This window comes from Acanthochromis polyacanthus, chromosome 22 (genome assembly GCF_021347895.1).
Source record: "Acanthochromis polyacanthus isolate Apoly-LR-REF ecotype Palm Island chromosome 22, KAUST_Apoly_ChrSc, whole genome shotgun sequence".
Lineage (NCBI taxonomy): Eukaryota > Metazoa > Chordata > Actinopteri > Pomacentridae > Acanthochromis > Acanthochromis polyacanthus.
In genome coordinates this window covers 8,471,253-8,497,175 of record NC_067134.1, presented here as the reverse complement: position 1 = coordinate 8,497,175, position 25,923 = coordinate 8,471,253, and the positions used below count along the sequence as shown (strand labels likewise).

General features: G+C 41.8%; 5 protein-coding genes across 62 annotated transcripts in view; 3 read left to right on the top strand and 2 right to left on the bottom strand.

Annotated features, from left to right (window-relative positions):
• The window catches only part of LOC127531771 (zinc finger protein OZF-like), a 102,800-nt gene extending 79,290 nt beyond the window's left edge, over nucleotides 1-23,510 (top strand). For both annotated transcript variants that reach the window (XM_051941773.1, XM_051941774.1), the window contains exon 5: nucleotides 19,972-23,510. The gene's annotated coding sequence lies outside the window, so the exon portion shown is untranslated. The remainder of the gene's footprint in view (nucleotides 1-19,971) is intronic.
• Nucleotides 1-25,923, top strand: part of LOC127531769 (zinc finger protein OZF-like) — a 180,895-nt gene that overhangs the window by 79,633 nt on the left and 75,339 nt on the right. For 6 of the 23 annotated variants that reach the window (XM_051941741.1, XM_051941748.1, XM_051941749.1 and 3 more), the window contains one exon: nucleotides 6,704-6,805. The exons of 5 other annotated variants lie outside the window; for them this stretch is intronic. In XM_051941741.1, the coding sequence (XP_051797701.1) occupies nucleotides 6,788-6,805 (18 nt within the window). In that variant the 5' untranslated portion in view covers nucleotides 6,704-6,787. 12 more of the 23 variants (XM_051941767.1, XM_051941764.1, XM_051941739.1 and 9 more) reach the window with 9 other exon arrangements.
• LOC127531760 (zinc finger protein OZF-like) overlaps nucleotides 1-25,923 on the bottom strand; it is a 188,509-nt gene that overhangs the window by 107,084 nt on the left and 55,502 nt on the right. For 3 of the 35 annotated variants that reach the window (XR_007938845.1, XR_007938844.1, XM_051941714.1), the window contains exon 1: nucleotides 1,005-1,853. The exons of 16 other annotated variants lie outside the window; for them this stretch is intronic. The gene's annotated coding sequence lies outside the window, so the exon portion shown is untranslated. Of the gene's footprint in view, nucleotides 1-142; nucleotides 309-798; nucleotides 958-1,004; nucleotides 1,854-25,923 lie in introns of those variants that run through there. 16 more of the 35 variants (XM_051941679.1, XM_051941685.1, XM_051941707.1 and 13 more) reach the window with 15 other exon arrangements.
• Nucleotides 1-25,923, bottom strand: part of LOC110972652 (zinc finger protein OZF-like) — a 124,784-nt gene that overhangs the window by 65,265 nt on the left and 33,596 nt on the right. The window lies entirely within an intron of this gene.
• On the top strand, nucleotides 12,650-23,510 carry LOC127531891 (zinc finger protein OZF-like). The gene is made up of 4 exons (XM_051942195.1): nucleotides 12,650-12,692; nucleotides 13,728-13,862; nucleotides 17,887-19,070; nucleotides 19,969-23,510. The coding sequence occupies exons 1-4, from the start codon at nucleotides 12,650-12,652 to the stop codon at nucleotides 20,080-20,082; spliced, it is 1,476 nt and encodes a 491-aa protein (XP_051798155.1). The 3' UTR covers nucleotides 20,083-23,510.

Sequence of the window (25,923 nt, the reverse complement as noted above, 5' to 3'; positions counted from 1 at the left end):
AGACATGGAAAAAGAGAATAAAGAGAACATAAAGATGCTACTGCAGGTGATTCAAGACAGAACTGCTGGGAGAAAACTGTTGATGCTGTAAGTTAGTGAATGTATTTTACTGCTCAGTGTTCTGTTTAAAGGCAGCTCTCACTCTCTGTTCTTTGCACTCTCCCATAGTGTCAAGTGTCCTCCCACTTTCAATAACAGGTGATTCTCATTCATGATTTTTCTCACAGTTTCTGCAGTTTCCCCACTTGAAAAAGGATGTTTCATCTACCAGGGTTTGAGCAGGACTCCACTCATCAATCAGACAGTTGCTTTCTTTCTTTTCCTTCTTTTATTTTGCAGTGGTCACAAATTCATGAGACACAGAGGTGGAAACTTCCATAAGTCCATACGTTTAGTTGATAGATTAAGGAGAAAAACCTTTAAACAGAACACAAAAGGACAATGTTGGCATTACTGCATTCAGCAAATAGTAACAACCATTCCTCATGGACATTTTCACCACATTGGCAAAAGCTGCTGCACTCAGTTTATGTTTGTCAACCTCAACACCACATAAACTGAAGCGACAAATCATGGCATGAGCAATATTCAACCCAATACTATACCACACATGAATTTATCTGCATTTTAAAGAGTTGATTTTTAATCACAGTTTAACAAATTACTCTGAGCATTTTTATCAAAAAATGTTTTAACCATTTTATACTTTTTACTTCATGGTTTTAAAATTATTTAAAGTGCATAAAGTGCTTCTAAAGTGCAATCCTTTCCAGATCCAATAAATAAATAAAAACCCACCATTACAAACAGGATGAATTCACTGGTCTTAGCTGGAACCCTCTAATTAGCACCAATTAGCCTGAAATCTTATTTTCAACTGAACAATTACAAAACACGCGGCAATTATTGCTAAACAGACAAAGTTGACTCCGTGGCTAATGCTAATGCTAACACACATCGGCAGCTTAAACAGTCTTTTAGAGTCTCCAGAATTCTGCTCTTACCGGCTGCAACCCGGATTTTGGAGATGAAGGCAATCCTGCACAGTTTGCCGCAGATCTTGATGCTTTCCCAACAGAAACTCACGGACACTTTGTTTGAACACGGTCTTTCATTCTCAGTTCGGCTGAATCCCAAACCGCCCCCTACACACTACCCCTCCGTATGCGCGTTCCCGCGGAGGGTCCTCCATATTAAGGGCCGTCCCAAACCGCGTAGTGCGGAGGGAGAGTGGACTGTTCAGCCCTTAAATAGCGAGTCTGCATTGATGCTCACTCCGGACAACTTTTTCAGGAAGTGCAACGTCGAAATGGAGGAGGAAACAAACATATCGATGTGAGTTCCACATGCGTCCTTTATTTCTCCCACGCCTTTTTCACACTGACAGAACATCACAAAAAGAGTGGTGAAAAAAGATAAAACAAAAGAAACAAATCTTCTTCTCTGCTGACGTTTGATTTAATTGTGCCCCCCCTGACACCTTAAAATTTGAACACAACTGACAGAATTCATTTATTCATTTGTTGGATTTGAAATGCCAGACAATAGGATTGGAAAAAATATGAGTGAAAAAAGTGGGACGCTTTCATCTTCTGGAAGCAGCAGCGATCCTTGTTAGTTGCAACCTGTGCCACAGCGCTACAGCCATGCACAGTAGGCGTCTTTGTGTTACCATGGCGATGACGTCTTCCGTTTTCCGGTGAGGCAACAGGGCGTCCCATTCCTGACGATCGTATTTATACCCTCCCCCTTCAATAATAGGTGCCCTCCACAGCTGCGAGTGTGACTTCTTTTGGAGTGACACTCGGTAGTGGAGGGGGAGTGTGTAGGGAGCGGTTTGGGATTCCATAGATATATACAAACACTGGATGGCTCATGAGCGCTGTCAGCCTATGGGGAGCAACGTCGCCACATGGCGGCCATCTTGAGACAGGGCTGCTCGATCACTCATAACATTAAAGTCAATGGAGCATGGATTTTAAAATCACTGTAGATTGCTCAAGTTTCAACCGATTTTACAACAGCTTGGTTTGTTATAAACGTCAGAGATGTACTTGTTTTACTGCTTACATAAGAATAATTAAAACCATTGAATTCATATAATAATGAACACAGATATCAGCTTTTTTCAGCATAAATGGATGTAAATGTAATTTTAATATTTAGCATTGCACTTTTTTATTACTATCAGCTTTCTAATGCACAGATAAAAACAAAGCTCAACCAAAATCAATGCACAACAAAAAGAGATGATGTCTTTTCTTTTCATGAACCTGGTGCCTACATTACCCACAATGCATTTCGGCTGCAGGCTAACTCATCCAGGCATAGATGTATACAAACAATAAGTCTAAGGTCTCAATCAAAGTCTCTTAACAAGCAAATAAATACAACCACAACCACAAAGAATGTAATTTCGCCTAAAGATTAGGTTCTCAAAAAACGTTGGTCTCAGGAAAACCTAATAATTGAAAATCAGATTGTGAGTAACACCATCTTCAATGTGAGTAGCCAGGCAGAAAAGACACACAACTATGCCGCATTTTTCAAATCGAAAAGCTGCGATTTCGGAATTGAACCTGAATCATAGCCACGTTAATAAGGTTTGTAATAAACTAAACCGTTTGTAAATCAATCAAGAATTGAGCGAGTTATGAGTGTTAAAGTGAGGAAATCATCCACCTTACCATTGACTACAGTACAGTGCGCCAGAGCAGTCCCCTGTCCTAAGATGGCCGCCAAGTGACGACGACGCCGACTCCGTCTCGAGACATCTAGTGTTTGTATATATCTATGTGGGATTCAGCCTTCCTCCTCAGTGCTGCGTGTGTCCCCTTTCATGTCGCCGGTGGCAAACCTGCAGCCGCAGATTGTTTCCGCCCCAGCTGAGTGTAGCATAGATGTGTTTGTATATATCTATGGAGTGTAGGACCTGTGCGTAAATGCTTCTCCTTTGAGTTTTCATCTCCTCCCAGTTTGACTTGACAGGTACTATTCAGAAAATCCTAGAAGCTGTCAATCTGCTCACAGACAGCTTTGATATCCAGGAAAAACACATGGAAGAGCTGAGCAGAAAAATGGAGGAAAAGTGCAGCCTGGTAGCAGTGATGAGAGAGGAGGTTACCGAATACAAGAAGAAAAGAGTGGAGCTGGAAGAACAGGTGGGAAAAGTGCAGGAAGAAGTGAAGACGCTGACTGAGAAATGACACCAACAAGAAACTCTATCAGAAGAGAATTTAGAAGCAAACACCAACTGATCATATTTTAGTGAATTGTGTTCCTGACCAATGGTTGGATAGACTCCCTACCAAATATGTGGAGCACAAATACAATCAGAACATCAAAACATTTGGCACAAATGGAGACATAATGATCCTCATTTCAGACAGTTTTCATGGATCAGGCCTCATGAAAGCTGTAAATCAATAACAGATCTGTGGCTGATAACTCTAGAAATGTTCAAATGTGTCTGTCAGACTGAAATGTGAGCGGCTCCAATACTGATCCCTGTGGAATTACTGTTCCATTAATGGCTGAAACAGGAAGAACATTTAGACAGAAAGACTGGAAATTCAATGATGAGCAGGACTGTAGCATGGAGAGAAAAATCTGATCTTCAGTTCACCCTCATGTCGTCCTGAGGCTCAGATTGATCCGTTTGAAAGTTAGAAAATGTGGAGAAAAATAAAATATTTTCACAGTGAAACTTCTGACGTCCACATTTTAACATTTTTGGGAAATTTTTGAACATTTTTTGGTGGAAAATAAGGAAACGTTAGACATGTTTCTTAAGAATATTCACAAAAAAAGCAATCAAAATCCAGTGAATTTTATGTGAATGTTCTTAAAGAAAATATCAGAAGTTTTACTGATAAATATGGAATCACTTTAGATATTTTTAGGATTTTTTTTGGAATATTTTTACTCATTTTAAGAAAATATTTACAATAATTTTCTTGTCAAACATGGGTAATTCTTTATAAAAATAAAACTTTTAAATAATACTTTTAAGGGAAACTTTGAAAGAATTATTGTAATTTTCTTCCTGAAGGTTTTACACATTTTCATAAATTTGGTGAATTTTTTGCTGAATTTTAGGATTTTTTTTGCTGATTTCTTGAATTTTTTTTGCTAAATTTGGTTAATTATTTTGCTGAATTTTTGTCTTTTTCAGAGCAGGAAACAATATTTGTGGTGAATGAAGACAACAGGAGGGTTAAAGTCAGACGATGGCGTTGGTTCTTCTGGAAGTAAATGTGAATTTTTCCAACATAAAGTGAGAGAAAACTCAGTCGATTGTGGTCAAAGAATGTGTCAGAAAGCCAAAGAATGAGAAAGACAGTTGATGAATGATATGAATGAGTGTTGTAAAATGAATGTGTTCTCTGAGAGGAAGAAAGAAGAAGTGATTGGGTTCCAATCTAAAGGAGATGAATTGGATTGGAATAAAGCACCAGGTGCATTTCTAGCATCCAGAGCTAAATGGATGGAAGATGGGAGAAAAACAGTTCCTATTTCAGTGGATTAGAGAGAAATGCAATCAGCCTCTAAATGTTGATGATCAAACTGGGAGCAATCCAGAAGAAAGAGCAGATGAAAGATTTAGATTCTATCAGCATTTACATTCAGCAGCTTTTTCTTTCAAAGTCAAAGCATTTCTTCCTCAGACTGACTTTAAAAGCACGTGTTTGGAGAGATTGATAGAGCTGGAATGAAAATGTCTTTGGGGAAATCAGCGGCTCCAGATGGACTTACAACCAACTTTGATCCGTTTTTCTGGGCTCATATTAGAGAAGGACTGTTTGAAGCATTCAAAGAAGCTTTCAATCAGGGAGTCACACTCATTTTAGTTCAGGTTCCACATTTAGCCCAGTTTGATCTCAAGTGGGCCGGAGCGCTTTTTACTACAAAAGTCAGATGAAAAAAGACACAAAATGAGACAAAAAGCAGAGAAAATATTGTGAAAATGAGACAGAAAAGGACCAAAGAACAATCTAGTGTTTGACTTTGTGATCATGGTCTAGAAATGGTTTGAAATGGATCCTTTGACTCATTTCCAATCTGCAGTTCATGTCTTCTCTGGAATTTGGACACTTTGATGATGATTGATGGATTGTGCTCATTTGGTAGAGGATGCTGCTTTTACACTCTTTCTACATTCATTGAAAGCTTCTGACGAGCTTCAGCACCACTTTATTTGACATTCACTGTGAAGGTACAGGTGACACAGAGTGCAAAGCAGTCTATGTGTCAAGTGAAACTGGAAGGAGCTGAAAACTCAAAGGAGAAGCATTTACGCACAGGTCCTACACTCAGCTGGGGCGGAACCAATCTGCGGCTGCAGGTTTGCCACCGGCGGCAAAAAAGGGGACACACGCTGCGCTGAGGAGGAACTGAGACGAAGTGACCGCGTTCAAACAAAGTGTCCGTGAGTTTCTGTTGGGAAAGCATCAAGATCTGCGGCAAACTGTGCAGGATTGCCTTCATCTCCAAAATCCGGGTTGCAGCCGGTAAGAGCAGAATTCTGGAGACTCTAAAAGACTGTTTAAGCTGCCGATGTGTGTTAGCATTAGCATTAGCCACGGAGTCAACTTTGTCTGTTTAGCAATAATTGCCGCGTGTTTTGTAATTGTTCAGTTGAAAATAAGATTTCAGGCTAATTGGTGCTAATTAGAGGGTTCCAGCTAAGACCAGTGAATTCATCCTGTTTGTAATGGTGGGTTTTTATTTATTTATTGGATCTGGAAAGGATTGCACTTTAAAAGCACTTTATGCACTTTAAATCATTTTAAAACCATGAAGTAAAAAGTATAAAATGGTTAAAAAATGTTGCTAAAAAAATGCTCAGAGTAATTTGTTAAACTGTGATTCAAAATCAAGTCTTTAAAATGCAGATAAATTCATGTGTGGTATAGTATTGGGTTGAATGTTGCTCATGCCATGATTTGTCGCTTCAGTTTATGTGGTGTTGAGGTTGACAAACATAAATTGAGTGGAGCAGCTTTTGCCAATGTGGTGAAAATGTCCATGAGGAATGGTTGTTACTATTTGCTGAATGCAGTAATGCCAACATTGTCCTTTTGTGTTCTGTTTAAAGGTTTTTCTCCTTAATCTATCAACTAAACGTATGGACTTATGGAAGTTTCCACCTCTGTGTCTCATGAATTTGTGACCACTGCAAAATAAAAGAGGGAAAAGAAAGAAAGCAACTGTCTGATTGATGAGTGGAGTCCTGCTCAAACCCTGGTAGATGAAACATCCTTTTTCAAGTGGGGAAACTGCAGAAACTGTGAGAAAAATCATGAATGAGAATCACCTGTTATTGAAAGTGGGAGGAGACTTGACACTATGGGAGAGTGCAAAGAACAGAGAGTGAGAGCTGCCTTTAAACAGAACACTGAGCAGTAAAATACATTCACTAACTTACAGCATGAACAGTTTTCTACCAGCAGTTCTGTCTTGAATCACCTGCAGTAGCATCTTTATGTTCTCTTTATTCTCTTTTTCCATGTCTGTTTTCTGTCTGTGTTCCTTATTTTTAACAGTTTAAGTTCATTTGTATCGGTTTTAGGTGAAAGTGAAAAGAGCTAAAAGTGAAGTATTGAGTTGAAATGTGTCCTCTGTGTCGGCTGATGAACATATGGGACACTCTGACACTTGTGTATAGAGTGGTATCCTAATGAAGATGTGTTTGATGTGACAGGTGATTGGCAGGAGGAGGAGAGTCTGACGGAGGAGCAGAGGAATGTTGGCAGACATTTAGTCTGAGCTCAACAACGGAGGAAACATGGATTCTTCACAAAAAGTGAGAAACATACCACTGTAACATTATTCTCATTAATCTGTTCTTTAAAATGTCTAAAGTTGCTCCAGTTGGTTAGATGGGCCGACCAAAGCCAGGTGACGTTGGCTGGAGAGATGTAGCTCTGCAGAAGCAGCTGTACTGAGGATATAATGGTGGACTGCTAGGAAGCTGCTTGTTTTTTGTTTGAGGCTGAACTAGCTGCTGATCATACTTTCTGAAAATGTCTTACATGGTGATGAAGATAAGTAACGGAAGAAAAGTCTTGTTTTTCAAGCAAGTTGTTCAGGAAGGTAAAGAGCAGCATTTTCTTTGGTAGAGAATAATACTTTTGAGCATTGTGAGTTTACCAGCCTTTTACTTCTCAAGAAATTCAGACAGTTGAACCCAGAAGTTTACTTACACTGTATAAACGACACATAACCCTTTTTTAAATTCACACGATCTGACATTAAATCTGGCAATGCTTCTCCTGTTTTATGTCGGTTAAGATGACCAAAATTATCTTTAAATGCCAGAATAACGAAAAAAAAAATTTTTTTAGAGAATTTTTATTACTTTCTTCACAATCTTGGACTTGACTATGGACTTGGACCGTACTATGTTCCAAGGGAGTTCAGTCACATCATAACAATACTTGTATACATTCCACCCAAGGACACTGACTTGGTTCCATGTGATGTGTTGCGTGATACTGTTGCTAGGATACAGACTCAACATCCTGAGGCGCTTGTAATACAGTTTTTCTCGATTGCTAAGACACATTCCTGGAAAGCTGCTCTCCTTTTCCCTGAACTGTGAACACAAAACCCAATTTTCCAGCTACATTCACAAAACCTCTGACTCTTCTTGCAAAACCAAACTTTCACCCCAAAACAGTTCAATCTGTGCTCAGAACTGAACTTTGCTGTCAAATCATGCCTCAAGTCAATTTAAATTAAATACTTTACTGAGCAGTCACTGAACACTGCATAGAAAAAAGGAAAACACAACACTCAGGACATGAAGCGGTAGAAATAAATGTTTATTTAGGCTAAATGCATGTTGAAAAACTAAATACCTGGGCATTTGTAACACTTGTACATTGAAAAAAGAATTTGCAAAAAACAGAATTCCTGTGCATTTATATGTAGCACTTGTACGTAAAAATAAAGCATTAAAAATATACAAATGAAGTCCAAAGAAAAGAAGTGCATTACTCTGCCACAGCATCATACTGGGTCAGGCCACAGGACTTCATCTACATCACAGACCACATTTTCTCTGGCCAGACAACAGGGGAGAAACCCCTGGCCTGCCGTATCCATGCTCCTCTTCTTAGATTTCTGTCCGTTGTAGTGCCTCACAAACCAGTGGTCTGGCTTATATTAGTGGTGCAACGGATCACTAAACTCACGGATCGGATCGGTCCTCGGGTCAAGAGTCACGGATCGGATCATTTTTCGGATCAGCAAAAAGCAACAACGAAAAAAACAAGACAAACATACGTTTTGTCTGTTTATTAGAAACTTAAATTATTACATTTAAATGTATAAAAGCAGTGCACAAGGCATAATAGCATCTTTTTAAAATAGTTATTAAAAAAACAACTTAAACTGCAATATATAGTAATATCTCCTTCATTAAAAATATAACAATGAACCAAAAATCTATTTAAAGTGCAACATAAAAAGGCTGGTTTAAAAGACCATTAATAAAATAGAACTCAAAGGTAAACATAAGAAGACATCTTCCTTGAAGCAAGGAGAGTGAAAGAAGCTGAGCTTATAATTTCAGATTTTTTTTCAAAAATACAAGCATGTCAACATTGTCTGGAGAGAGTGTGGACCTCTTTGCAGTCACTATGTCCCCTGCTGTTGAGAACACTCTCTCTGATGGTACTGAAGATCCTGGCACAGAGAGACAGCATCTTGCCATCTTTGCAAGATAAGGGTATTTGCATTCATTGGTTTTCCACCATGTCAGTGGATCACCATCCACTGAAATGCCACCTGCTGCCTGGTAGGATGCCACCTCCTCTTTGATGAGGTCAGCAGGAGCCTTGGTGTCCATCTCTTTGCTGACAAAGGTCTCTCCAAAGAGCTCAGCCATCGCTGATTTCTTTTGTGGAGGCTCTACAGCTTGACCCTGCAGAAAAAAATACGTTGATTAATTAAACCTATTAATTATTTTAATGTTTCATAGACATGAAACATGTGGCAATAACATTTAATAGTCGCCATTATTACTGAAATGGAAAATGCATGTAGATTTACATTTATAATTTTTTGAAATAATATTCTTTTTCTTTACCTCATCAGAGTCTTCAGTACCCAGATGACTCACAATCTCAGTGATGAGGTCACTGTATGTCTTCTGACGTAGGGCAGGGTCCATGTGAGACAGGGATTTAAATCTGGGATCCAGGGCAGTAGCTCTGTGAAGGTAGTCCTTCAGAGTAGGGGGTGAAGTGTGTCTGGGCTTCAGGTCCTCTCTAATGGCAGCCTTGACATCTTGTGTGATGGTGCTGTCTTCCACACTTGGAGCCATGGATTGTAGAATCCTTGTTTTCAGCAGCAGATTCATTGACATTGATGGTGAAGTTTCAGTGCTCAGCAGAGATGTGACAGTTTTGAGGGGTTTAAGCACCTAGAGGACCTCTTCTGCAACTCTCACATCATCAGCAGACAGGGTGATGATGTTTTCTTTCTTCAGGGTTTTCTCAATGCAGAGTATATAGCTGCCTGCTGCTCCAGATAACGCTCCACCATATCATAGGTGGAGTTCCACCTTGTTGGGACATCGTGTATGAGCTTGTTATTGGGCAGCTGTAACATGTCTTGCTTTGTCTTAAGCACATGAGCAGCTGTTGTGCTTCGGTGGAAGTAGGAAACCACCGTTCTGATTCTCCCAAGGAGGCGGTCCATCTTATTGACTGAGATTCCTTTTCGCGATGCCAAAGCTCCCTATCTGTGGGCCCAGTCCTGCCGCATTCACTGTATTTATTAGATTTTTTGCATTATCAGTTGTTACTGGGATATTAGCGCTGGGCCTCCCTATCTTCCATTCTTCCACTGCTTGTGTCAGTACCTGCACAAGATGAATGCCTGTGTGACTCTCGTAGAGGGGGCGTGTCTGCAGCACTGGACTTCTCATCTCCAAGTCTGCTATGATAAAGTGAGCGGTTATCGTCACATAGCTCTCAGTTCCCCTGGACGTCCACCCGTCTGTTGTGAGCGCAATAGCCGACGCTCGGGACAATTCATCCACAACTTTTTTCTTCTCCAGCTCGTAAAGATCTGGCACTATCTTTTCACTGAAGTGTGTACGCGATGGGATGTCATAACGTGGCTCAAGCACTTTTAGCATGTGTTTAAAGCCCTCGTTTTGCACAACTGAATATGACCTCATGTCTGCAGCTATAAACACACCGATAGCGTTTAATAGCTTTAGCCCGGTCGGTTTGCGCAGGGAGAGGCTGCTTAAATGCTGCGGTGATGAACGGTTGTTGGCTAGCCTTTGCTTTATCTCCGGTCAGCAAAACACCCGGGTGGTGTCGCTGCAATTGTATGGACATGGTCGATGTGTTTCCACTGGCATAAGGCATTCTTATGCCACAGTGCCTACACACCATCGCAGTTTTGTCCTCTGACCTCTTTCCTTCCTTGTCATATTTGACAGGGAAACCAATACCATACAGCAGATTTAAGTGTCGCGGGGCGTTCAAGCTCCTCCTTTCCTCCGCTTGCCACAAGCTGTGTGTGGACGGAGCACAACTTTTTTTTTTTTTTTCAGAAATCGATCCACAGGTCACGTGTGTACCGAACCGATGACGTCGATCCGAATGGATCACGGATCAATGATGATCCGTTGAACCACTAGCTTATATGTACCCTCACATCATTAGCCACAAGTGTGATCAATTTTGTGACACCTGAGCTTTAAGTGTGTTTAACTTTTGCCACCTGTGCTCACCATTATGCAACACAGGTGCATCACAATGACAATGTGTTGACAAGATGTGTCAAAACAGGTGGAAAGTGCTTATGGTTTTGCCAAGAGTGACAGATTCAATAAGTGGGTTCAGGCAACTGAGAATTTGGTTCAGACAATAGAGTTTAATGTTTTAGCAATTGAGAAAAACTATAATATCAGGAGATTTAAATCATGTCAGCCTCTCCTCTCATCTGATTGGATTTACACAGTTTAACTGCCCTACCAGAGAGAATAAAACCCTAGACCTCCTGTATGCCAATGTCAAAGAAGCTTACAGAGCTACTGCCTTACCACCACTGGGCAGGTCAGATCATAACCTGGTTTATCTGCAGACCTGTTACAAACCTTGTGTGCTGAGACAGCCTGCAACTAAAGTCAAAATCAGAAAATGGACTCCTCAAGCTAGTGAAGCTCTAAGGGACTGCTTTGAATCAACAGACTGGAATGTGCTTCTGGAAACAGATGAGGACAGTATGAACATTGACAGACAGCTTGATTGTTTTACTGAATACATCAGCTTCTATAGAGACACAGTCATACCTGCAAAGACTGCCTGTTCTATGGAAAACATCCTGTATTGTACTGGTACCGAAAATCAAATGTCCGGCTGAACTAAATGACTACAGACCTATTGCTCTAACCTCACACATCATGAAAACTCTGGAGCGGCTGGTTTTATGTCTACTGAGGCTTGAGGTCAAAGACAAACTCGATTCCTTGCAGTTTGCTTACAAAGAACACATTGGAGTGGATGATGCCATCCTCTTCATGCTTCACTGTGCCCTGTCTCTGGAAGAACCTGGAGTTTATGTGAGAATCATGTTCTTTGATTTTTCAAATGCATTCAACTCCATCCAACCCACCATCCTCAAAGACAAGCTCACAGAAATGGGAGTGAATCCTTCCTGTGTTTCATGGATCACAGATTACCTGACAGGAAGGCCACAGTTTGTCAGGCTGGGGAACTGTGTTTGTGGGACATTAATGAGTAGTACTGGGGCTCCACAAGGAACAGTCCTGGCTCCATTCCTGTTCACACTGTATACATGTGACTTCAAATACAGGACTGAGTCCTGCCACATTCAGAAATACTCTGATGACACTGCGTGGCATGTATCAGAAATGGACATGAAGCTGAATACAGAGATCTGATAAATGCCTTCAGTGACTGGAGTCACAAAAACGGCCTACTCCTCAACGCCTCAAAGACAAAGGAAATTATCATAGGTTTTTGAGGTGGTGGTGACATCATACACTGCTCAAAAAATAAAGGGAACACTAAAGTAACACATTGTAGATCTGAATGAATGAAATATTTTTTATTAAATACTTTGTTCTTTCCATAGTTGAATGTGCTGACAACTAAATCACACAAAAAATATCAATGAAAATTAAATGTATCAACCCATGGAGGTCTGGATTTTGAGTTATACTCAAAATTAAAGTGGAAAAACACACTACAGGCTGATCCCTGATCCTGAGACAAGCAGGTCTCCGAGGTGTTAGATTCCGCGAGCAAAAAGCAGCAGGTGACCAGCTCTTCTTCTTTTTGGGTCGATGAAAAGTCACTTGCTTAAAATGATGGCTCTTGTTCTAGTTTAGCAGGCGTTTGCCGAGTAATAGCCAAACTGGTGTTGACTGGAGAGCCACCGCAAAATTTAGAAAAAACGGAAAACTGCTTTTAATTACGGTCATGCTTGTCAAAAGTTACAGCTCAAAGAAAGAATAAATTCAGGCTTGCGTTGAGAGTGAACAAAAATATCTAACTCAAATTACAAAAATGAAAGGACAACTGGTTACCAGAGACCCAACTCTGGAACAAAGGGACTTCAGAAGATAAAGAAAAGACGCGTCTAGAGAGGAAAAATTGAGATGCTCGGCAGCATTTTCGGAGCAAGTCAGAGGAAGAAAGAGAGTGAGAGGACGGACAAAGGGCGCTGTCCGTTTTCATCAAGTTGTGAGGCCTGGAGGCGTGGATAGAATACTTTGGCGCGATTCTTAATGATTTGATGACTCTCCCTTTGTCTTCAGGAGAAAGGGGAGATGATGATTATTACAACAAACTAAAACACATGGTATTAAATGCGCAAACGTGATCTGTTTATTCCTCACAGCAATCCCATCATATTTATACAAGCTAGCAAATCCGTGAATTATTTATTATAATTTATTACTATATATTTTTCTAGATACTAAAAATATGTCAGGGAAGATATGGTAACATGTCATACATACGGTAATGAATAGCATAAGTTTCACATGCTTAATGGGAAATAAATTCAAAGGTTAATGACATTCATTCCGAAATCATCGTATCCTCCGTCAGTAGGGGGCACTGTGGGACTGAAGAGGAAATTGGATTAAACCAGGAATTTAATAAGTTTGCTTCTAATCTATATAAAAATGTGAATTTTGAATATGTTATAGATGAAGTCCTTACTGTAACTTTGGTAAACATGAAAACACAAAATACATCTCAGAAATGTGAATTTTGAGTATGTTTTGTTTCATTTAAAAGTTGGTACCAGTCTCAAACCAGTTCTCCATGTGGGTCGTAAAATTTCACGAACAGTTCTTATCAGATCCTGCTAAACGGAGGCAACATGGCATTCCTGGGGGAAGGAAGGTTAGGCCTGGATAAGTGTTGATTAAAAGAAAACATTCACAGCATAAAGAGGAAAGCCATTGTCTTTCAAATGGTTCTTCCAAGGTGTTAATAATAATACATTTTATTTAAAGGCGCCTTTCAAGACACTCAAGGTCAACATACAGAGGAAACGGAATAAAAATGGATTCAAATACACAGTTTAAAACATAAGAATTTAAAAGAAGAAAATTTAGCAATTTTAAAACCAAAGGAGGACTAGAGGTCAAAGTGAGTAAGCTTTGAACAGGTGGATTTTGAGAGTGGATTTGAAAATGTGTAGTGTGTTGATGTTTCTGATATCAGGTGGGAGGGAGTTCCAGAGGCGGGGAGCAGCGCGACTGAAGGCTCTGGAGCCCATGATGGTCATGCAGGCAGGGGAGATGGTGAGACTGAGAGAAGAAGATGATCTAAGAGTCCGGCTGGGCGTGTTTATATGGAGTAGATCAGTGAGGTACGGAGGGGCGAGGTTATGGAGGGCCTTGAAGGTTAGCAGAATGGTTTTATAGATGATACGGTGAGTGTTTGGAAGCCAGTGAAGCTGTTGGAGAACTAGGGTGATGTGGTGGAAAGAGGGTGTCCTGGTAATAATTCGGGCTGATGCATTTTGGACCAGTTGGAGTTTATGGAGGGACTTGAGTGGAAGACCAGAGAGAAGTGAATTACAATAGTCTAGGCGGGAGGTGACGAGAGTGGACCAGGATGGCGGTGCTGACAGGAGTGAGGGAGGGACAGAGGCGATTCATGTTACGGAGATGAAAGTATGCAGATCGGGTGATGATGTTGATGTGAGTTTGAAATGACAGAGTGCCATCGAGGACGACACCCAGACTCTTGACCTGCGGGGAGGGAGAAAAGGTGGAGTTGTCAATGGTGATGGTGAAACTATTGGTTTTAGTGAGGACTGATTTGGAGCCAATGAGGAGGACCTCAGTTTTGTCGCTTTTCAATTTGAGGAAGTTGGAAGAGAACCAGGATTTGATTTCCTGGAGACAGACACAGAGGGAGGTGGGGGGGAGGGTGGAAGTGGGTTTGGAGGAGAGGTAGAGCTGGGTGTCGTCTGCATTGTAATGAAACTGAATGTTATATTTCCGGAATATATGGCCAAGGGGAAGAAGATAAATGATGAAGAGGATGGACCAAGAGCAGAGCCTTGGGGAACACCGGAGGAGAGGGGAGATGAATGGGATGTGAATGTTTTTAACTGAATGAACTGAGTGCAGCCAGAGAGATATGATGTAAACCAGTCCAGGGGTGTGCCAGATAAACCAATAGATGCCAATCTATGGAGGAGGATGGTATGAGAGATGGTGTCAAAAGCTGCACTCAGGTCTAGAAGGATGAGGATGGATAGAAGTCCTGAGTCTGCTGCCATCAGGAGGTCGTTGGTTATTTTAAGTAGAGCTGTTTCTGTGCTGTGGTGGGGATGAAAACCACATTGGAATTGCTCAGAGGCTGTTATTGGAGAGGTGAGAGTGGATTTGGGTAGGGCTGAGTACCGAACTTCGGTTCTTTAATGGCACCGACCGAAATGTTTCGGTAGTAATGAGTATCAAAATAAGCCTCGTCTTTCGGTTCCATGTTCCGGTACTTATCACCTGATTAATAAAGCAAACCTGTGATTGGCTGTAACATTACATGTGATTGTGGCAAGCCAGAAAAAAACATGCTGCCCATTCACAGACAGGTTTCATATTAGGTACATTGAATTTACTGTAGTCGTGTAGCGTGTCGTCGAAGCAAGAGTACCTGGCTGCAGCAGGAGGTCCCTCTCCGTCGAAGTGGGAAAAGATGCCTCTGAGGTCTAAAACGTGGCTCTACTTTTGTAAAATGGACGCCAATAGTGCGCGGTGCAGTATATGCCAAAGCGGGTGGTAAACTCCATCTAAGGCTAAATACCGGCACGAGACCGATAGTCAGCAAGTACCTTAAGGGAAAGTTGAAAAGAACTTTGAAGAGAGAGTTCAAGAGGGCGTGAAACCGTTAAGAGGTAAACGGGTGGGGTCCGCGCAGTCCGCCCGGGGGATTCAACTCGGCGGGCCAGGGGCGGCCGCTCGGTTCGGGAGGATCCCCTCACGGGACCTCTCCCCGGGTACGGGCCGTCCCCCGCCGGGCGCACTTCCTCTGCGGCGGTGCGCCGCAACCGGCTCCGGGTCGGCCAGAAAGGGTCCGGGCGCGAAGGTGGCTCAGTATGTACTGAACTGTACATTGCTTGCAAATGTTCGTTTGCACTGGAAATCACTGGAAAATTAAACTCAAGATGTGAAAAGTAATGTGTAATGCAATTTTCATTCTGTTAGAGTATATATTGTAAAACTGGTATCGAAAAAAGTATCGTTTAGGAACCGGTATCGAAGTGAAGGTATCGGAATTGGTACCGGTATCGAAACTTTTAGATTGATACCCAGCCCTAGATTTGGGATACAACTGTTTTCTCCAGGATTTTTGAGAGGAATGGGAGGTTGTAAATGGGACAAAGGTTATTGAAGTTGTTGGGGTCTGAACCAGGTTTTTTGAGAATTGGAGTTATTGCAGCGGATTTCAGAGGCGATGGAACAGAACCAGAAGTGAGGGAGGAGTGGATGATGGCAGTGATCAGAGGTGACAGGGAGAGGAGACAGGCTTTGATCAGAGGTGTTGGGAGAGGGTCAAGTTGACAGGTGGATGTTTTAGATTTTCTGATTAGTTCACATATTTCAGCAGAGGAGGGAAGGTGGAAAAGTGAGAGTGGCTGAGAGAAAGAAACTAAGGGATCAAAGGGGGAGGAGGAGGTGTAAGAGGTCAGTTGCTGGTGGATATTATCAATTTTTGCAGTGAAAAAGTTCACGAGTGAATTACAGTAGCTGTTGGAGTAGAAGTGAGGGGGGAAGGTGTCTGGTGGGCGCAAGGAGTTATTAAAGTGAAAACAGAGTCCGGGTGTTCCCATCACCTGCACTGATGAGACCTGCATAATATTGTGATTTGGCTGTGTTAATGGAGTCTTTGTAGTGAAAAACATGGTGATGGTACATTTCCTTATGTATAGTTAAACCAGTTTTATTGTCGCTCCAGTTGCCGACCTTTGGCGTTGAGGAGGCGGAGTTGGGGTGTAAACCAGGGAGCAGAGTGAGTGAAGAACACGGTTCTAGTTTTTATGGGGGCAAGTGAGTCCAACAGAGTATGGAGACTGTTATTGCAGTGGGAAACCAGTTCATCAGTAGTAGAGGTGGTGCTGTTGGTGGGGAGTGCTTTGATGTCCAAAGTGAGAGATGTTGTAACCCAACAATCTCTCATGTCCAACCCATGTCCTTGATGTTACGAAATGACATTGTACGTGAAGGTTTGGTTGTGGAGATGATCAGTTTTAGATTGAATGAGATAAAAAAAATGGTCAGAGATGGGGAGATATGTGGAAGAGCAGTTAGAGGGGGATACACCGGAGCAACAGACCAGGTCAAGGATATGACCTTTGGAATGGGTGGGGAAATGTATATGTTGTTGAAAGCCGAAACTGTCCAGGCATGATGAGAAATCCATAGTGAGAGAATGATTCATATTGTCCATGTGAATGTTGAAATCACCGAGCAGAATGACATTGGGGGAGAGGGTGCAGAGGTGGGTGAGAAGGGAAGAAAATTCATCAATGAAGTCCTTGTTGTGTTTGGGTGGGTGGTAAACTGTGGCTATTAGAGTCGGTTTAGGTCCAATCACCTGAAATATCACTGATTTGAGTGATGAGTATGTCGGGGCTGAGAGAGGCAGAACTCTCCGCTTCTCGCGATGAATTATCGCGAGACCTCCTCCCCGACCGGTGAGACGGGGCTGACAGAGGTAAACACCCCCAGGTGGTGTAGACTCACTCAGCTGGGAAAAGTCATTGGGTTGCTGCCATGTCTCTGTTAAGCACAGAAAATCCAGTTTACGGTCGAGGAGGAGATCCCGAAGAAAAAGACCTTTACCGGAGAGCGATCAGATGTTAAATAGTCCGACGTTGACATTGCTGCGGTCGGAGGTTGTGCTAACGTTAGCCGACCTGGCTAGGCTGGCCAGAAAGTCTGGGGATGAAGAGATCCTGGTGGTACAATCCCATCAGTCCCAGCTCTGCTTTGCTTTTCACGGTGATCGACAGATTTTACTACCCAATATTCTAAAACTACCGTGCAGAAAGCTGAAAACTATCGGCCTAAGAAAATAGTTTTGTTGACATTGTGAGTGTGCTGTTGACACATTTCTAGGTTTCTAATGACAAAGCTGCTCGCATGTCTGCAGATTCTTGATCTTGTTTCAGCCTCATGTCCAACTACATGGAATTGAGACTTTAAGGTTCAATTTTTTTCATGATTGCTCTTCCATCACTGCCTCTGTTTCTATCTTTGTCTTTTGCTACAGAAATGTAAAGACAGCAATGGAGTGAGATGTTGGACCTCTGAGGAGGATAAGGATGGTTCGGCAACAGCAAAAAGAGATGAATCACTCAGTTGTGAGCAATGTGGCAAGACTTTTATCACAGCAACAAAGCTAAGAATTCACAAATGTATTCACACTGTGGATAAACCATTCAGCTGTGATCAGTGTGGAAAGGCTTTTACTCAGAAGAGTAATCTAACAAGTCATCAACTCATTCACAGTGAAGTTAAACCATTCAGCTGTGATCAGTGTGGAAAGGCTTTTTCTAAGAAGTGTAATCTAACAAGTCATCAACTCATTCACAGTGAAGTTAAACCATTCAGCTGTGATCAGTGTGGAAAGGCTTTTACTAAGGAGAGTCACTTAAAAAGCCATCAATTCATTCACAGTGGAGTTAAACCATTCAGCTGTGATCAGTGTGGAAAGGCTTTTACTCACAATAGTACGTTAAGAGATCATCAACTCATTCACAGTGGCGTGAAACCATTCAGCTGTAATCAGTGTGGAAAGGTTTTTACTCAGCTGCGCTATTTAAAATCCCACCAACTCATTCACAGTGAAGTTAAACCGTTCAGCTGTGATCAATGTGGAAAGACTTTTACTCACAAGAGAACGTTAAGAGATCATCAACTCATTCACAGTGGAGTGAAACCATTCAGCTGTAATCAGTGTGGAAAGGCTTTTACTCACAAGAGTCACTTAATAAGCCATCAACTCATTCACAGTGGAGTTAAACCATTCAGCTGTGATCAGTGTGGAAAGGCTTTTACTCAGAACAGTAATCTAACAAGACATCAACTCATTCACAGTGGAGTTAAACCATTCAACTGTGATCAGTGTGTGAAAACCTTTACTCAGCATGAACAGTTGTTGATCCATCAATGCCCCCATTCTAGTAGAAAGCGGTACCACTGTGACTCCTGTGAAAAAGCTTTCAACGACCAGCAGAGCTTAAAACGTCACCAACGCATCCACACTGGACATGATGTGTATGCATGTGATTACTGTGGTGAACCATTTGTACGGTACTCAGAGTTAAAAGCTCATGAAGTGACCCACACTGGGGTTAAACCATACGTTTGTGACCAGTGTGGGAAACGCTACAGCTACATTGCACACCTCAAAGTTCACCAACGTGTCCACACTGGGGAGAGACCATACAGATGTGACGAGTGTAAGAAGACTTTTACAACTTTGTATTCCCTGAAACAACACCAGCAGATCCACACCAGAAAGAAAGCATTCAATCAGTGTCACAGTGAGGTATGTAAAGACTGGTCTCAGTCACAGTGTACACACAATTGTGTATTGGATAATTTTGGCTATTGCTGCAAAATTGTTTCAAAACTGTTTTGAACAACTGTGGTCAGTTGAATTCTGTTAACACATTATCAGCTATCGTTCAGTCTAACCTGTATTCGTTTTGACCATAGACTGTATATATAGTGGACGTAGCATCTGGCTCCAGAATTGAAGCCAACCTGGAAGTGTCAAAAACTTGCAATATCACGCCGTCTGCTAGGGTTGGCTCCAAAAAGCTTTTTCTCCATAGACCCCAATTCATTTTTGGAAAAAATAAAATTTGATAGACTAATTTTCTACAGCTCAGGATTTTTTTCCCGTTAGTTTTCATGGTCAGAATGAGAGATTAGGTGGCCGATCTTAAAATAAATCAATACTGAATTTTAAATAAATCGTTAAATTTGGCGGAGCCAGGGGGCGTGGCTATACTTGATAGACAGCAACAGAAGCCTCTGCGGTAAAATGTGGGCGGGATAAGAGAGTCCTCAGCCAATCCTGCCCCTAGTTGCTCTCCGGTCCAGTCTGTTTGATGAGGCTTTTTACGTCACTGGCTCCAAAAAATCCAAAACTGCGACCAGGAAGTAGCAAAATCCGGGCTTCATTTTCTCGGCGTTGAAACCAACGGGTGACGTCACGGTTAGTTTACGCCTGGTTTTGACAGTAATCTGGTCCAGGTTAATCTGGAGATGTAGGTTAGATTAGGAATTCTGACGTAATCAGACAACTGAATGTTAAATTCCAACATGTAAAAGTGTCTTCAGATGTCATTTGGGGTGCTCTCTATCTCAGGCAAGGCATCAGTTCTTCAATGCTGCAGGAAACACTGACGTTCTCTGTGTTTGTGTGTTTGTTTTCCAAGCAGAACGGAACAGATGGACAAAACTCTCAGACTTGTCAGCACTCTGCCAATGGTGAACAGTGCTGCTTTGACCAGTCTGGACCAACGTCCAACCAACAAGGAACCCTACAATGACACCAGCGTATGCACACTGGACACAGACTGAACCCCTGCCAAGAAGATTTCACAATGCAGGGTTCAGTAAAAGTTCATGAAGTCCTCCACAAACTTAAAGTCCTTGAGATCCGGCTTCACAGAATTCAGGTCTAATTTCTTGTTTAGTGTCTTTGTTGCTTCGTTGCAAAATCCATTAAGAGGAAAGCTGTCGTTAACAGAAGTGACTGGTAAATTAATTAAACCATTCAAAGTGGTTACTCAGTTAAATGAATTATCAGTGGTAGAGGGATAGCAGGGTTCTCACCAGGATTTTTTTCAGCATAACGGCAGGTCCTCCCGCATGCACAATAGCCTTCATTAAATCTCCCGAGCGGCCGGCCCAGATGTCAGCCAATGGGCGTCACGCAGATACTCCAAATGCTCATGATTTAGGTCACTATTCACCATACATGGCATTGTAACCCCGAGATTGGAAGCGACTCTTAATTTTAGACAGGAACGGGTCAATCGACAGGAAAGTACGGCTGAGGTGGGGAGACATAAATTAACCTCGATAGGCACCCAGTCGATAAAAACTCTTTCACAGCGCCAACTGCCCCAACAAAGAAGTTTTCTCACATAAATATGGAAATATTACGCAAGCAAATGTGCTCAAAACACAATATCACAACTTGAAAGGCAGCGTAGTGGCCCTAATCACAGCGTAATCTTTTAAACTGACAGCGTAACGGCCCATTACGCTGAAATGCGCTGGCAAGAACCCTGGGATAGACGTCTGGATGGAGGCAGTGAGCAGCAGGGCGAATTTCCTCAAATACCAGCTTAATGGTTCCTCAGATCCCTCTGGGCTGCAGGAACCCGTTAGATGCAGAACTGGTTCAGTGATTCTCTGATGATTAATCATAATTAATTTAGGAGATTACTGGCTGTAGGAGTCTCTTTCATCTCAGGACAGTGATGAAGAATCTCTAATATTGAACAAGTAGATCAACTAATCTCTGATTATGTGCGAGTTTAAATATAAAAACATGAAGTGTTCTATGAAAAGTCCAATCTTTGAAAGCTGACATGTAGTTTAGAATCATTTCTTTGTAAATTAGCTGCATCCAGTCATTACCATGACATTGGCATCATGGAACCATGACCACATGTATGTGTCTGGAGATAGTGGCATTTTTATAACGGCACATTTTCATGCTTTGACAGATACAGTGAGGGGAAAAAAGTTTTCAGACACCCTGAAAATTTTTATACAATCTTAAATATTATCTTGAAATATTTGTTGCAAAGTCTTTTTTTGTGTTTCTAAGGGTGTGGCTGCATCAGACAGACACAAATACTAATGATATTTTTGTTGTTTGTTGTTTACAAGAAAAACTAACAAAACTAAATTCTACCAAATTTCCCATTTTATGCAACCAGTCAATTTTCAGTTTTTAATGTCTTTTTTTAAGGATGTGTTTAGTTTTATGATTGTACTAAAATAAATGACTCTTGAAGACCTCAAAGTGATTCTTAATGCAGTATTTCACAAATGTATGGGATGTCCAAAAACTTGTTCCACTGCTGTATTTATCAGCAATCAGGGGCCTGTTTCACGAAGGAAACAGGATCAATACGTAAGTTTAAATGTAGTCCTTTGTAATCGTAATAATATTACAGGGAATAACTGTCTGAATGGTAGAATAGTAAGTTATTTCATTTAGGGGAAATCCCGACGGGGCAGCAGCTTAAGATGAAATATAAAAACATTGTTCAAACAGGTCAGACCTCGGCATTATCTCATGGAGGTCCTTCATGTTGATCATGTTTTACATTGTAAAGTAGCCTAAATATTAAGTGGCTGTTTGACTGTGCAGTTGTTTTATCCACATAGCCTAAATGTCTGCATCCATATCATGTCCTGTTAAATAATTAAGACTAAACTAACATAGACTTCTGCTCAGCCAACAGAAAGAAAGCAGATGTCTGTAAAACGGAGGTATAAAAGGTCGTGTGTGTGTGTGTGTGTGTGTGTGTGTGTGTGTGTGTGTGTGTGTGTGTGTGTGTGTGTGTGTGTGTGTGTGTGTGTGTGTGTGTGTGTGTGTGTGTGTGTGTGTGTGTGTGTGTGTGTGTGTGTGTGTGTGTGTGTGTGTGTGTGTGTTTAGTTCTCTTTTGTGTCTTTTTTTTGTCTTTTGGCCCCTTCACACCACAACAGACCTTGTAATTGTAAGTTGGCAACACTCCAAAGATTTATCCAAATGGTAGTTTAAGTTTACTGAAACATGTCACTGATCTACAGGGCCGGACTGGGAAAGAAATTCAGGCCGGGAGATTTCCAATCAGTCAGGCCACTTTCGCCACCGCAAGGCTTGTGTCACGTGGGATAATGCACCAAAATTTTGTTTTTTCCTTACAAAAATATGCCTTTTACAGTTATGTTATAGCAATTGCAACACTACTAAACAGACAGTAAGTCTATTAAACACAACCATAACGACAGCTCCATACAGTCCAGTACTTTTCTCTTCTGTAATCTCTTCACTACCCTCACCAATTTTTCCAATGTTTTCCTTTTCCTATTATTTATATAACGTGGAATTAAAAATATATATATTATTTTGTCAGCAAATCATTTAGATGTCAGCTGGTCATAGCTAATAGTATATGCAAACACCAATGTTCATTTTAGAACTGAAAATTGTAAGTCAACTGCCTATCCTACCGGAAGAGGGGGTCTCAAACGTTTTCAGGCTTCCTGCAACCCACCTGACACCTGTGGAGCTTATTTGGGTCAGACATTTTTATTATATTTTGGCCTTTGAAGTCTGATGATGCATTTGTGAGAAGAACCGACCGTTTGTAAACTTACTTGAAGTAAGGGTGCTCCATAATCAGGGCTGCACATAAGTGGTCCGCATGCGCGCTTGCGTACTGAACGTGGGCTTCAAAGGTTTTCATACGTACCGTTTTGCGTACCGATGGCTCTAACCATGAGGAAAAGCACTTCTCAAAATGTCAGAGGCAGGCCCCGTAATTATTTTCGTGTTCCTCCACCCCCTTCACAAAAAATCCGACAGAGTCGTCACCGGAGCCACCGGAAAAAGAGCTTGCTTTTTTTTCGGTGGCATCAGAGCCGTCGGTACGCAAAGCCTTTGAAGCCCAGCGCATTCGTCAACGTTCAGTACGCAAGTGCGCATGTGGACCACTTATGTGCAGCCCTGTCCATAATCTTCGCTCCGTCCACTCTCTCGCCTCACTCTCATATCACCGCTCTGCAGTGAATGCTTCCGTTCTCACTATGAAGGGGCGGGCCATAAAGCAACTAACCAATCATGGCAGATCTGTAAATTGAAATACTGGAGCACAAGTTAGAGGTGGTGATGGTCACAGGTGAATTATGTTAACTACTGGAACATGAACTGAACTATCTTTTATTTGTAGGAAATAAAGAAGAGCAAATGAAATGTGTATCATGTCTTTATTTGCTGTGGTGGTTATGATGGTGACTTAAACTCTAAAGTGATTATTGCATACGGTGTCTCTGACTGCTCTGCTGTCCTGGATAGCTGCAGGTGGATGGGCTCATCATCTGGGTCTTCAGTTTGTAGGGCAGGGTGTTGCTCTCCTCTAATAGTGGTAATATTATGAAGAACAACACATGCCACAGTAATATCACAGGCCCTCTCAGGGGTCACCCTGAGGAGATGTAGGCTCTGGAAACGGGCTTTCAGCAGGCCTATGGTCATCTCCACCCGGGCTCTGGTCCTGCAGTGAGTCCGGTTGAAGTTCTGTTGGGGGCCTGGTTCAGGGTCAGGGTATGAGGTCATCAGCCTGGGTTGGCATGGTAACCCCTGTCACCCAGCAGAAGGCCATCAAACTCTCCTGTAATGTATAGTGGATACATCAGAGTATATTAAAGGAGGGAGACAAGAAAATTCTATTGTGAAAATCTTTATGCTGCTGACCACGCTGCAGACTGTTGTTCAGGTTAAACTCTCCATAAATCCTGGAGTCATGAACAGACCCAGACCACGTGGCCTCCACATTAGAAATGATGTATGCAGCATCACATATGATCTGGACAGTGCAGAGAATGACAGATGTTGAACTATGATGCAGTCTTTAACATTTAGAAACAGTAGTCAGTCTACCTGTAGCCTACCTGCACATTTATGCTGTGAATGGACTTCCTGTTCATGATGTGAGGGAGCTGTGATGGGGATGTGTGTGCATCTATGCAGCCAATCACACTGGGAAATCCTAAAAGAAATTAAAATGACTGATCCCAGTCTGAGGCTGCAGCACAATGTCATGAAGAGAATATGATTTAAAATGAATTTAACAGATCTCTACATCATTCACCTGCAATCCTGTGGATCCTCCTTGATGTTCTGACAGGTTTATGTCCACAATGATGAGTAAAAGCCGTTTCAGAGCCAGGAAAACTTTACTGACTGTCCTCCATACAGTTGCCTTACTCTGCATCTCTGACATCATATAAAAACTTCCATTTGCAAAGAACCGCAGCGCAACACACAATATCTGCTGGATGTGAGAGCATGACTGGTTGGTAATGTAAATGTAAGGACGGATTAGGTTGTTTATGTAGATTATGGACTTGAAACGATTACGAAACGGTGCCGCTCAAACCGATAATTGTCCGGAAATGCGAGAACATTTATGCTCGGTCTGATAACAATCTACTGACGAATATTTAATTATCTGTGCAGTAATGGTAAATGGTCTGTATATAGCGCTTTTCCACCTGCAAGGTATCCAAAGCACTTTACATGATATGTCACATTCACCCATTCACACACTGATGGCGGAAGCTGGCATGCAAGGCGCTAACCACAACCCATCAGGAGCAATTAGGGGTTTAGTGTCTTGCTCAGGGACACCTCGACATGAGCACAACAGGCCGAGGATCGAACTGGCAACCCTCCGGTTGCAAGACGGCCACTCTACCCACTGAACCATGCCACCCCTAATGCTGCTCCTTTATCCACTGGATCGTTAATAAAAGCTGTTCTACGCCAAAACTCGCTCGCTTACTGACTGAATGAATGAGGAAATGAAACAGCGTGTGGCTGAAAGTGGGCGGAGACAGAGAGAAACTCGAGGTTTTCTGAGATAAACCTGCTGGTGACCAGGTTAGAGTCATAGAGTCTGTTACTGCGGTAACTGACCGAGAGTTTAAGTTACTGTGAAACAGGCTCGAGTTACCCCTCTGTCTCAGGGTTAAGTTACCTCGCTTCGTAAAACGGAAAACTCTGAGTTTCCCTCATTTCAGGGTTAAGAAACTCAGAGTTTTCAGTGAACCTGCTTCGTGAAACAGGCCCCTGGAAGGAGCAGCTTCATATCTGGAAAAAAGATTCACAATCAACGGTTTGTTTAACAGAAGAGATCATCTTAGTTCAAAGTGGCACCAAATCCATGTCATGTTTGGGTCGTATGTTGGCCTTTAACTTTGAGCAGGTGTGTTATTATTTACAGTGTTTATGGTAGAATGTGGCCGTTTTAATGGCAGATCACATGGAAGTAACATGAGCCACTTTGAAATAGTGAGTATGCACAGGGAGAACATGCAAACTCCATGCAGAAAGATCCCAGGCCCAGGCCGGGATTTGAACCGAGGATCTTCTTGCTGCAAGGCAAAAGTGCTAACCACTACTCCACTGTGCAGCCCATCATTAAATATGTTAGATTATATTTTTAATCTATTTTGTGTACTTGATGATGAAAAACATTTCATAAAAGAAACCTTAATAAAGTTGCCTTTTAATGTTTTGACCCTCCTGTTGTCCTCATTTACAGGCACCAAAAAACATTGTTTCCTTGTCTAAAAAATAAAAAATAAAAAAATTCAGCCAAAAA

Excerpts from the sequence above, each read along its gene's own strand:
- LOC127531891 (XM_051942195.1), top strand. The coding sequence starts at position 12,650 with ATGCTCGGCAGCATTTTCGGAGCAAGTCAGAGGAAGAAAGAGA. Across the intron at positions 12,693-13,727 it reads AAGTCAGAGGAAGAAAGAGA|GTGGGAGGGAGTTCCAGAGG; the intron begins GTGAGAGGACGG and ends TTCTGATATCAG. Across the intron at positions 19,071-19,968 it reads TCAATCAGTGTCACAGTGAG|CAGAACGGAACAGATGGACA; the intron begins GTATGTAAAGAC and ends TTGTTTTCCAAG.